The following is a 13,207-nucleotide window of genomic DNA, read 5'->3' as shown; positions in this document are numbered from 1 at the left end:
ACTTCACTATGAGTTGTCAACAACAGCCGTCCGTTTAAATCTTTAGCGCAATTGTTAATTAACTCATTTAAACAACAGCACACCTTGACAACACAAAAATAGCGCTTTAAAATACTACATTTCCAAACGTAAACAATTCAGATTCATTGAATCAAACTTTCGCACGTGTTTGTTTATTCGAAATTCCAAAGCACTGATGCGAGACAAAAGTATTGTGACAAATATAGCGAACAAACGTACTGCTTCTGAATTTACTTCTAATTTAAACAACAATAAAGAGTAAAAAATATGTTATAGATCGAATAACCACATCGATAAATGTACATTCTTTTGCGAAAACAAGAACTTAATAAGAAAAAAATTCCTCATAAAACCCACTGAAGCATTTGACAGTGCTTAATGAAGCATTCAAATTTACCATTCAACCAAACCAAGTGTATGGACGTCTGTGTGGTGTATTCCTTGACAATTGACCAACAGATATTTCATGGCGGAGTCAGAAAAATCGAGCCATTTGCCCCTGGCGGGAAAAAGATTTTTCATTGACCCGAAAGTGGAAAGTAGTCTTGCTAAGAAATTAAGGCATAATCTTGTTCTTCTTGGTGGGGTAAGTAAAATATGCTCCTTTTGTGAATTGTAAAAGGTGATGTACTTGTACTGCATACACCACGGGTTATGTGATGCTCTCGAGCTTTATCAATTGTTTTGCTTCTAAGGTGGTGGAAGACTTTTTGGACAAAAATATTCACTTTGTTTTGACAAATGAAGAAAGCATTCCAGCTTCACGAAAATGTATTTGATGTTTGGACAAAAAATTATCATTTTGTTGTTACATATTTGTTGACCGTATATAACATAATGTATTTTTAATTTTATATCTTAGCAGTATGATTTTTTACATTCAGTTCTGGTGTGAGACTAATGTTTTGTTGATTCTCAGGTGAACACCCTGCCCAAACAAACCTATGCAGTCCATTTAATACCAGTGTGCCTTCACCACATTTTTCACAATTTAAACCAGAATCGGTAAATAGGTGGATCAATTTTGAATAATGTCAATATAATGGAAGTAAAATATTTTTCAGGCCACAAGATCCAGAAAATTGGCTACCAAGGCAAGATTAACAAATGTGCCATCTAATTCTTTTGTAAAAACAGCCCAAAAACTGGGCATTAAGATTCGATATGTTGAAGGTACATATTTGTATTAACATGTTAATGCTTTCATAAAAATCATGTTTAAATTATTTGCAGAAGTGTGGCAGTGGTTATCAAAGAAAACTGAGAATTTTCCTAAACCTGGTGAGTTTTTTAAATAAATCTGCACGCTTCTCTGCTCGATATTTAAAGTTGTATTTGTTTCAATGAATCAAAGAAAAAAAGATTCCTCCTCGGCCAACAGAAATTCCTCTGAAGGAACCGTGTATAAAAATTGAAGACCTAAAGCAGTGAGTAAATTACGGTGTTGAGAATTATTTTCAATCACATTTTAAGTGCATACGTCTAATGCCACTTTTTCAGCAAACCTGTGTATGAGGAAATGGAAAGTTTAATGTACTTGGATTTTGATGGTTCAAAAATCCAGTGTCCATTTGTCAACCCGTCGGCTTCGACCACAGTCAAGTAAAAATAACAACTAGGCCAAAGTTGCCAATGCACAAAACTGTGAAAAATGTTCAACTAAACTGTGTGGTTTGCAGGACACCTAAAAAGAAGAAAGATGCAGACCAAAAAGGATTTTGTGAGTGCTGTCAAAGCTCGTACCTGAGTGAGTCCAAGGTGCAACAATAGCATTGATTTTCAGTTCGTACTTACATAAATCAACCAGATGTTTTCACAGCACTGCAAATCTGTCCAGCATCTGAACTATGGGCAATCTGCAGGCAATTACTTGAAGTTGGACCAGTATGTTTCATCTAATGGACTTAACCTTGCATCGTAAGTTTGCATTGTTTATCACTAACTCCAACAAAATAGTTACTGTAAAATGAGATTCATTCGTTTGGAAATGCTGTGAGTGACTATTGTATGCTTGTTTTTATACCACCCAACCTTATAGATTCAATTTTATCGTACACCGATGCTTCACATGTTCGTAGGTTTCTAAAAAGAGCCCGTCAGGTCGCATCGAAAGGATCGAGCGTGTCCCAAAATGACACACCGGGAAAATCAAACACTAGCGTAAACACCAAGCAACAATCGCTGCGAGTGTGTTCGAACCCCACAGTGAACGACGCCAACCTTGGGAAAAAGACCCGTCGCTCACAGAGCCCCACAAAAGCCCCAATAAAGGCATCAGTGACGCGCTCACTTCGCCCTCGCGTTTCACTCTCACCAACAAAACAGTCTGCAACGACGAAATCCGCATCATCAACTGATATTATCCGACGGACCAGTCCACGAAAGCTTTCAAATATTACACAGAAGGCTATTTCCCCAGCAAAGCCAAAAAATTCGCAAGTTTTCAAGAGAACTACCCCACGGCGTGAAGGGCGAACGATTTCCAGAAGTCCATCGCCTGTGCTTTCGCCGCGCTGCAGGCGCCGTTCGACGAAAAGAAAATTGAGCGTAGATTCAGCCGTAAAACAGACATCAAGTCCAACAACGAGGACTCACTGCTTGAGAGATTCCGTCAAACGAAGTATTAATAATAATTTCCAGTCAAATACAAGAACCAGATCCCGCACTTTGTCTCGCGAAAGCATCGCCGCTTTATTGCAAACGTCGAATTTGGATGTTACAACAGGTTCGACGTTTTTAGGGTTTTAATTTTTTAAACCTCTTGATTATTTCCTACATTCTCCAATTCGTTGTTCGTATATCTCTACCTTTCGACATTTTTAAACCGAGGATCGTTTCTGCTGTTTTATTTTTTACATTTTTTAATTTAGTGCTGAACAAGCCCTGAGAAACGATAAAGAGTATTTTTTTTCTTGTAAACGCATTTGCATAAGATTTATTAAAAACATGACAATTCCATGCTTCTATTTTGTTCATCAGTTTTTCTTCTCCACTTTTTTAAAATTTATTTGTTTGCTTAAGTGTTTTTCACTGCAATAATTAATCAAAGCAGACAGGTGGACAACCAACCATTAAGGCAGGGGTTGGCGCATTGCACAATTAGAAGAGGCACCCAAAATACCGGCAGAAGTAACAAAAGAAAAAATGTCTCCCGATTGTGCAAAAATAATAGCAATAACTTATTTTCAAAAGATGTATAGGCCTACATAAGAGGTCTAGCACACTTTTAACTAGTGTATTTCACAAAATTTAATTCTAACTTTCTTTGAAAGAAGGAAAGTAATGGCGCATCTGAATTAAACGAGAAAAAATAGCGGCACGGCAAGCGAATAGTTGGTCACTTCTGCGCTGAAGTAATTATTTGGTAGAAAAAATATACAACAAGCAATCACCAGTTATCAGATCCACTTGGTATTATTTTTGCTTGAAACGTTACGAAAAAAAGTGCTACGCACATAAAAATAAATAAAATGGCATGGGCACCGACAAAACCATACACTTAGTTATCGATTCAGGCGCCAGAGAAAATATGATTTTCTTAGAAAATCTTTATAGCCAGGGCTGTCATTAATTTGAAACCGAAACTATAGATATTTTAGCACGTTTCTTTTAGTTGTGGTGTGAGAACGGCAATAAACAAATTTTGCTTGCAATTAAACGAAAAAGGGTGCACATAACATTGTATCCAAACATGCTAAAAATACGACGCTTATGGCTAAAACATCTTAAAATGCGTAAAAACAAAAGACGCTTAGGAAAAAATGGACGGTAGTCCATGGCATTCCTGTTTGTGGCCTACATTGACTGCGGAAAGCACTTAGTGCCACCTTGGAAAGCTGTGGTGTATATATTAGGCCTATGTTTTGTTTCAGCTTGCTCACGCGTGCTTTTAATTTTGGTCACATGGCAAGAAAAGGTCACGGAAATATATGTTTGAGTGGTCTGTGAGGGATCTGTGATTTAGCATTGCCTAAATATGTTCGTTTTGCAATTTATCACAACACAAAAAAAGCCTTTACTGTCAATACGCTGTTTTTTTTGTAATCTTCTTTGACAAAAGATTGCAGCGTTTCCACCAATAAGCGCAAAACAAAGGCAAAAACAACTAACTTTTAAAAGATTGTATGTTAAACACTCATATTTGGCTTAAAAAAAATATAACATAAATATTATTCCACTAGCAAAAGGACTCCCGTTCGAGAAATTATACTTTGTGTTTATAATTTATCCGAGTCACGAGAACCATGTTACTTGCTAAAAATAAACTTTCTTATATACAGGGACAAGATTTTATCGGAAGAATTTCCCTGGGCGAAAGAAAAAGTGCAGTGTGTTGTTGATTGTGTGGTGTTAGTGTTGTTGATTGCGTGGTGGTAGTATTGAAGGCCAACTCACACAGTGTATCAGGCAGAATAGTTTATTTGTGTACAATATACTCTTTGTTATGCCATTAGTAGAAGTTTAGCTCATGTGCATAACATATTATACCTTTTTTTACTTGTAGACAACAAATTATGTATAATTCGTTGTCTTTTTTCTTCTGTAGTTTTCCCCCAAGTCTTAGTTTTGTTGTTGTGGCGTTGAAGTCCAAGTTTATGAAAGCAGGGTAGTTTTTAGTACAAACTTTGGGTCCAAATGGTTTATTCATCAAATGGGAAGTGCAAAAGTACAATGAGCTAAAATTCCCTTAAACCGACTAGTTTGCCAAGTCCAATTTCACTAGAAGATTGCCAGATTGGAAAGTTTGTTATTTGCACGGACGTTTGCAACTGTTTTCATATGTTGATGCATTAGCTAATTTATATTGTGCAGATTAGCAGTAAATTTTCGCAAAACTCCTCCGTGCATGACACTGTGTCCAATCTGAAAAGAATGTAATTGTATAAACACAAGGACAAACATATGCATGATGTCAAAATTTATGGATAATAAACTAGCTTGTTACACAATAAATATAAAATATAAGGAAACTAGATCGTGCTATTAGGAATGTAGATAATGTGTAGGCTACATACAAGTTTGATTGTCTTCATGAGCATTTAAATTTGTACCAGTTGTCAAAAATCAATCCATCTTTGAAATGCTGTGAGTTATGCGAGAGGATGTAGGTCAAGTTCTATTATTTAGAAATGTGCACTTGCATATATTTACCTGACAATATTCAGCTAAGCAGGAATTAAACAAGTTTTTACCAGAAGAATCTCAAGTCTGAGAACATCAGCAATGGACTTTTAAAGAGTTGTTTTTTTGATTTCAGGTCAAGAATGGTTAGGAACAACTAACTTGTAAGGAAGACTGTGTTTTCAAGCTGTGATTAAACTGAACTTATAAAGAATTACTTTCACCCAAACCTCAAGAAATAAAACAAGATGAGGGACCGATTGGCAGATTTAAAAAGTGTAAGTTTTAAAGAATAGTCACTGCCCTAGTTTGCTCTAAATAAAAAAAATGACAGGTTTGTGTTACATGCTTGGATACTAGCAATAATTTATGTTTTTTTGGCTTTGTCTGTGTTTATTTGCTCGATATTGTAAAATATCCTTAACATTTGTAGGGGATGAGTGGATCTATTGATGAGGAAGATGAGGATACAGTTTCGGTCAACATGGAGTCAGATAATTATATGAAAGACTTTTTTATTCAGGTAATGTATATACTAAATTTGCGCTGGCATCACATTTTTTGAGATTGCAATGCCACTAATTTGTTTATGTTTTCGCTAAAACATTGAATGTGAAAGAAACTAATAAATGCTAGCTAAATTTATACATATACTGTATATATTCGAATTAATTTTTCCATGTCAACTAAAGTTTTGACGAGCAAGATGTATGTAGTCTTCTTATCCTTTCTATGGTTTCTGTTGTGGAAAACTTTGTTCATTTTAATGATGTTTCTATGTCCAATCCTCAGGTTGAGGAAATTCGTGAGTATATAGACAAAATCTCAACCAAAGTCCAGGAAGTCAAAGTGAAACAAAGTGACATTCTCTCAGCCCCACAAGCTGATGACAGTGAGTGTTCTGTACACTATTTTCCTTTAATTCAGGGGTTCACAGCAATGTTAGGTGCTAAGGGCCACCTCAAAGCCAGGTCAGCATTCTCGATCCACAAATAAGTATGTATAACATAGAAATCTGTGCGAGCATTGAAGGTACAAATTAGTAAATTATTTTAAGTTCAATCTATAGCTGAAAATAACAGGTGGTTGCTTTGTCAAAACCTGATTGTAAATGTACGCACGATTTCTGTGTTTCATCACCCCTGAAATAAGGTTACACCAATGTTAACCATGTGATAGATGGTGTACAACAAGAAGGGCATGCATCTCTGTTTAAGTTGTGCACCCCTGCTTTAATGTTTGAACCCAACAACATCTTTTATTCTCTAATTTATCAGTGTTTTGTGAAAGTTGTGCAACACAACAAACAATCAACATGCAAAGCTGAACAGAGTAATTTGTGAATTTTGCATTGTATGACTAAGAACGTTCACCTTTTGTGACTTACTGTGTGTTTCCTGCTGTGTTTAAAACCAACTTCCTTCAAAGTGAGTAGTTTTTATTAAATCTTGTTGCACCAGGGAAACTTTAATCAAAGGGCATTAATATTTTAGTCACCAAATTTGTGCCCGGCCTTTGTGGAGTCGCATTGTACATTAACGGTAATTACCTTTCATTTTGATTTGGATGGAGCGCAATTCCCCTGTGGATTGTACCTACCTTTGTCCTGTTTATTGACCGTAAGGAAATTAAGTGACGTACTGAAGGCCTTGCAGTGACTGACGGGAGCGTTCGTTTTATAGCAGTATCGCGAACGCACATTTGTCTTGTGTTATTGATTTTTCCAGTTATTGGCATGTGGTAGAGTTACATATAAATGCATTTTCAATGTCGCGTTAATCTTCCATCTCGTTGTACGACGGGTCGGGCGGACGTCGGGGTGTCCCAAAGACTTTAAGAAAGTAAAACTCGCTTTCGGTCTGTTTTCAACTTCCGCCTGTTTTACTTCGCGTTTCCTATTATAGCGCGCTGATTGTGACGTAATGTTTCTATGTTTACTGGTTATCAACAATGCGCACCTCTTGCCCTTTCTCTTCTTTGCTCCTAGCAAAGCGCAAGACCAGGCAAATATTTTGGTAGCGGGCGGGTGCGTTTGGGCGCCTCGGCCATGATTTGAACACCAATCCAGTATTCAAAATTCTACAAGTCAAATTGTAGATCCAGGTGCAAATAATTGGGAAACAACTAGGACCTATGATCGTACAAAACGGCCTTACAATCTATCTTGTCAAGGCCCGAATACATTATCCACACCAAATTGTAAAAACAGCTAGTTGTGTGGTATTTTGAGGCTTTGCATGCAGGCATTTCCCTTGACAGTAAATTATTTATGACTTCTACAACTAGGACAGAGTCATGATTATTGTTACTTCGGAGGCAATTTAACCCAAATGGCCTAGTTTTAATTTTCCAACTGTCATTCCAGTACTAATTGATATGTGATTTTTATTGTGATAAAATCTTTAACCAAATCCCCTTTACAAAAAACATTTTTATTAATCATGAAACCCTATTGATTTAAAATACTTTGCTTAAATCTAAGAAACCAAGGAAGAAATGGAAGACTGCATGGCTGACATCAAGCAGAATGCCAATAAAGTGAGGGCGAAGCTGAAGTTGATCCAAAAAGACTTCGAAGAAAACCCAAATCTGCCCCAGGCTCATGAGCGAATCCAAAAAACTCAGGTCCTTATTAGCAACCGTTTGTAAAAATGTTTGTGAGATGAATGTTATAAGAATATAAAAAATACTTTTATTCCCTGTTTAGCATTCCACCTTGTCACGGAAATTCATTGCAGTGATGACAGAGTACAACACCACGCAAAATGATTACAGAGAACGGTGCAAAGCAAGAATACAGAGACAGCTTGAAATCACAGGGAGACAAGTGTCCGACAATGAACTGGAAGACATGCTGGAAAACAGTAAAGATGGTAGCCCGGCAATTTTCACAGCATCGGTTAGTCACCGCATACGTCGTCACTTGTGTTTCACTGGGTATAAGGAAATGATACAACTTGAGGGCAGCCAGGCCAATTTGCATTTATGATGACCTGTGATTTGTATCAAATGTTTCTGGAAACACAATTCTAAGTCATTATTTACAAACACATCTGGTCTACTGGTTACTGTAAATAAATTTTATATATTCTATTATATCTAAGCCACATTCCTTTAACTCAATGTTCCGTAGCCATGAAAAGTACAATGGAAACATTTATATATTTAAAGTGTCAGAAATACCCAAATATATTTTGATCAATTAATGGTATCCTTGCATGTAGATTATCATGGACACACAACAGACGAAGCAGGCCTTGAATGACATAGAGGCCAGACACAATGACATCATAAAACTAGAAAACAGTATCAAAGAACTACACGACATGTTTATGGATATGGCCATGTTGGTTGAGCAACAGGTAAAATGCAATTTTGTAGGTCTAGGAATAGATTGAAAGTGACTAATAAAATGTGTGTTTTTCTTGGTTTTATTTTGATAGTGGTTTTACATAGGCCATTGTGTGTACTTACTAAAACAGCCTTTTTATTTTTCTTAAATGCATTGCTTGCGTTGGAGACTTGCATACTGTTGTATCAGCAGTGTGTTCTCAGGTAAATACCTTCAACCTTGTGTGTTGTCGATGTTGTTTATTTGTTGTAACTATGTTTGTGTGGTTTTGTCCCATGATGCTTACGCGCATATTTTGTTGAAAAGTAATTTGATATTCTGCGTATTTTTTTTATAGTAGTTAATGTGTACCTGTCCAAACATGATTACAACAATATTTGTTCATACTTAAAAAGACATTGTGATGTCCAAAAAAATTAAAAAAGGAGGCATAACCAATTCTAAATGGGTGATCTGTTTTAATCTATGTATATTTTATTGTTGTACTCCCAAATTGTAACACCTAAATATGTATTTTAAGCACCTATTTTGTTTCAGGGTGAAATGGTAAACCAAATCGAGTACAATGTCACCAATGCCCAGGGCTACATTGAGACCGCAAAACAAGAAACTAAAAAGGCTGTTATATATCAAAGCAAAGCTCGCAAGGTACAACCCACTAAATATGCTTTGTTGTTTTTTTCCCCGCCTGCCCCCCAAAGGGCGAAATGATCGACAGAATTGAGTACAATGTCGAACACTCAGTGGGTTACGTTGAGCGGGCAGTATCAGACACCAAGAAAGCTGTCAAGTACCAAAGCAAAGCACGGAGGGTAAGGCAGCATGCAGACTGTCGTCATTCACAGTGTCCGTTTTCAGTCAGTTGTTTAGTGTCAACCCATTGTGTGCTTTACCGTGTGTATCACTGGAAGTAGTTTCTGTGCACTGTCTGTGTGTTTGATGTATCTTGTGTGACATGCATGCTGTGTATGAAATATGGATTTGTGTACTCCATAGATGGCTTATTGGAGCGTCAAAATGACTGAATTTATTCAAAATGGCGACTAATTTGATACTGAAAACAATTCACGATTTGGCCAAACCATAATCTATAGTTGATAAATTTATGCGCCCCGGTACACTTCTGCTAGATATATAAAAGTTGATAAAAAAGGTTTGCTGGCATATAATAAATATGCTGGTGCTTGTAGCATAGCTTGCGCCAGCAAACAACTGCTTTCTTTGGTGCTGTTAACATAATTTATGCTTCTGTACACTTCTAATCAAATATGTGATTCATAATAATTAGCATCAATTGCATAAAATATGCATTATGATATAGATATATGGGCCAAACTGCATTAGACACAGGTCTGTGCTGGAAAAATGTCCCAATTAAGTTTGTGAACTATTTGTGATGTGCATATGTTTGACTTTCTGGAATGAGATTTCGTAGGGTTGTTTTAGGTTGCAAGAAATGAGAATTAAAATCATGCAGAGTATCACAGTTTTAGAGTTGCATTAAGCAGGCCGTTAACAGGAAAGTGAGAGAGAAGGGCAAGCAGAAATTTTGGCAAACTGTTGTACTCAAGTCTGTTTTTAATATTTGTAATAGCTATGTAAAACTTTGGTAATGATGTGCCTTTATTGTGTGACTCATGAGTAACAATTTTCGGTGCTTTCTTTTTGTAGAAAAAGATTATCATCATTGTTATTGTCATTGTTATCCTTGCAATCATTGGAATCATAATAGGGGTCTCTGTCCCGAAAGCCTAATTCAATACCCATTGTCAAGTAAGTGAAAGTGTTATATATTCTTCATATTCAGTAAAAGTTAGTAAAGTAGAACAAAATCAATCCTAGTAAGCAGCTTGACACAGCATCACTGTCCCAAATTTACTCCTGAAAGAAATTGTTCAACTCTATTGCCAAACAAACCTTTTTGCCATTTTAACTGCAGCAGAAGACATGTGAAACAAGCCAAAACATAACCTAGGTAGGGTAGGAGCGCTTCACTGTTTTTGAATGAGTGAGATTTGATTTGCGTCAAGATTAAGGGACACCCCCAAATTTATCTTCCTAATGTTTGTCCAGCAGATTGGGGTTAGTTTGGGAGAAACCAAGGTTTCTTTTTGTCATGTTAAATTTTATATTGTGGAATGTAAAAACCCTTCTTCTAGCCTAATCATGAATGTGTGTCAATAGCTGAATTTACTTTGTTTTCTGTATATACTATTATTCCACAGTAGGATTTACACCGCATTGAAAATAGACTGAACCCCCACATCTTGCTTCCACCAGTAAAACCACCCCATGTATTTTGGATGATTCGTCATCCACCCTCATGATTAAATCCACTCCGATAGTCGCTCGGTGGTTGTTTACTTGTGCGGAAGCACAAAAAAATTTAATCATTTGTTAACACTTAAAAAAAGAAAAGGCAGCGAAATTATTTTCACTGCCAATGGCAGAAAATGCAGTCGAAACAACGAACTCCAAACCACTGTCGTCCACGCCGCAGTAAAATAGTGCGAAGCCGCTGTGGTAATCTGTTCGCATTGCGCTTAATGCAATCCTTTCATGAATATTTAATGCACCCCTAAAGTAGTGAAACAAAGCAAGGCGAAGTGGCCGTGGATCCAAGCTGTCGCCCGCAAGCCTGTTCCTTTCCCTCACCGATCGAAGTGTATCTGAAGATTTTTCTTTGTTTTTCGCAGGTGCAATTATCTCTGGGCCGTGGAGTCGCCGTGGCCGCGATTACGACCTCTTGGTAACTTCCTCGCTCAGTTTGTACTGATCTTTACATTTGGCTTTATGTATTTAAACCGAACCGAACGCGGATAACGGATTTTGTGAAGCAGTATTTTCTCGTTTACTTGCGATTCTGTTCGTTGCCTTTGAGTACAAGTTGCGCGTGTGCGTCCCTCCGACGCAAACAGTCTTGTGCGAGTTACGAAGGGCTTGCAGATAAATACATCCGACTTGCGCGTTCAGCCCCGGCGTTTATTCGGCTCTTTGAACTCCCGCCTTCCAGCGTTGTTACGCCGAGCCTTGTTACTTTCTTCAACATGCTTTTCCTCTATATATACGTTTATGCACTTGAGCGTTGTCCGCCCTTTCAAAGCCGCCTTTTGTTTTCATTATTATCGGAATTCCGACTCGCAGTTGCGACAACCCAGACCGGCGTGTGCCTTGACCTAGCTGTCATGAATATTCCGGTGAGTGCCTTCGCAATGTTCGGTATATACACTGCGTTAAACTCATTTGTGAGACCTCATAGAGACATCATTGTGCTGTGCTGATTAATTCGCATTCGAGATGTCAGACAGCATCGTACACCCCCTATAACGTCGTATTTCGTAGGCAATTTATTTTGTATAAAATTATACGCCTGTATATTAAATTTACTGATGTTGGTAACAGACATTTCTTGCTTTTTAACGCACATTTATTTTTACGATTTACCGCACAGGTTGCAAATCACCTGACAATTGATACTGACACAAAAAAGCATTTTGCGTACACGAGTTTGGTTTGAGCAGTGTGAAACTGCGTACATAATAACCGTTATGACTTGACATAGCTCTTAACAACATGTGTGGTAACTTGCAAACTGGAATACTTAATCGGCAAAGTTGCGATACTCGCGTGTATCTTCCGCCCCCGTGCAAACAAGCGATATTTACACTTAATTCACTTTCACTGCTGGTTATCGGCACTTGGCCTTGTTTTTTCGTCTTTATCGAACGATTCCGAAGCGCGGTTACAAGACCTCCCGATCCTTATATTCTGATGATTACGCAGCAATATGACGAGAGTTTTCCGGTACTGCCGAAAATGAAGGCCCCGCATAACGGGTCAAATTGTGTGCTAAGGCAAAATCAATAGCTAATGACTGTGCGACCGCGCATTTGCTTCATCGATCTACTCCCGCTGTAAACTCACCCGCGTTCCCACACAGCTTTATCAAGAAAAATTCGATTGGACCTGCTCTCTACAATATACATTTGTTTTTCCATTAGAAACACAATTTTTCGTCCACGCGATTCGTACTTGTGACCATCCGTAAAGTGGTAATTGACCCAATGAAACGTAAATCATGTACACGTGAACGGGATGATTATATTTGATTCGACTTCTCTATTTTAACAAAACCTACGTCAGACAACGCGAGGTTCCTCGAGCCGATGACGCCTGATTTACGAATGCAGTGTTGCGACCCTATGCTCGTTTATGTTGGTTTTCTGTTAATAGTGATACACGTCGCGGGTTGTCCACGCCCAGCGCTTGTTGCTGTTTTTTTGTTTTGTTCGCCGAGTCGATTCTGTAACGATTACATTTACTAAACAATGCCCATCTCGTGTTGTTGTCTCCGACGTCTGGTTGGGGCTTTATGGCGTTTTTCAGGGGGGATTAAAAATGCTCTTCAATATTCATCGTGCCTTGCTCAAATCCCACTTCGGTTCGCCTCGGAAGCGTTTTCTTGCTCTGCAATCAATCAAACTCGCGTCGCCGCGCATTTTAAGCCGTTATAGCTGCTTGCTTTAAATTGCTGTGAAAGCAAGTGCAACCTTCCCCCAATCGATGAGGTTTTTATTTTTCCCAACGCGCTCTGAGTTCAGAGATTTGACATAGTTTTATTAGTTTGCGAAATGTCTGTAGTGTTTTGCGATAATATGCATGTCTGCATATTAACAAGATCATGCTTTCGGATATAATTTTTACGGTGAACAT

General features: G+C 37.8%; 2 protein-coding genes across 4 annotated transcripts; both read left to right on the top strand.

Moving 5' to 3' along the window:
• The first annotated feature begins 439 nt into the window (after nt 1-439).
• On the top strand, nt 440-2,858 carry LOC145911568 (protein DBF4 homolog A-like). 3 transcript variants are annotated; one of them, XM_082998957.1, is made up of 10 exons: nt 440-607; nt 717-792; nt 941-1,026; nt 1,086-1,194; nt 1,255-1,302; nt 1,376-1,448; nt 1,522-1,623; nt 1,701-1,779; nt 1,841-1,938; nt 2,100-2,858. In XM_082998957.1, exons 1-10 carry the CDS (start codon nt 488-490, stop codon nt 2,767-2,769), a joined length of 1,461 nt encoding a protein of 486 aa, XP_082855083.1. In that variant the 5' UTR covers nt 440-487; the 3' UTR covers nt 2,770-2,858. The 3 variants fall into 3 exon arrangements, with proteins under 3 accessions (XP_082855083.1, XP_082855082.1, XP_082855084.1); XM_082998956.1 differs by having other exon boundaries at nt 1,829-1,938; XM_082998958.1 differs by having other exon boundaries at nt 1,701-1,768; nt 2,100-2,238.
• A 2,424-nt stretch (nt 2,859-5,282) lies between these two features.
• LOC145912356 (syntaxin-like) lies at nt 5,283-12,825 on the top strand. Its single transcript, XM_082999800.1, has 9 exons — nt 5,283-5,420; nt 5,576-5,665; nt 5,935-6,034; nt 7,625-7,767; nt 7,850-8,041; nt 8,367-8,504; nt 9,032-9,142; nt 10,166-10,267; nt 11,191-12,825. The coding sequence occupies exons 1-8, from the start codon at nt 5,391-5,393 to the stop codon at nt 10,247-10,249; spliced, it is 888 nt and encodes a 295-aa protein (XP_082855926.1). The 5' UTR covers nt 5,283-5,390; the 3' UTR covers nt 10,250-10,267; nt 11,191-12,825.
• The last annotated feature ends 382 nt before the right edge of the window (nt 12,826-13,207 follow it).

This window comes from Ascidia mentula, chromosome 8, assembly GCF_947561715.1.
Source record: "Ascidia mentula chromosome 8, kaAscMent1.1, whole genome shotgun sequence".
Taxonomy (NCBI): Eukaryota; Metazoa; Chordata; class Ascidiacea; order Phlebobranchia; family Ascidiidae; genus Ascidia; species Ascidia mentula.
This window is presented reverse-complemented; position numbering and strand designations above follow the sequence as displayed.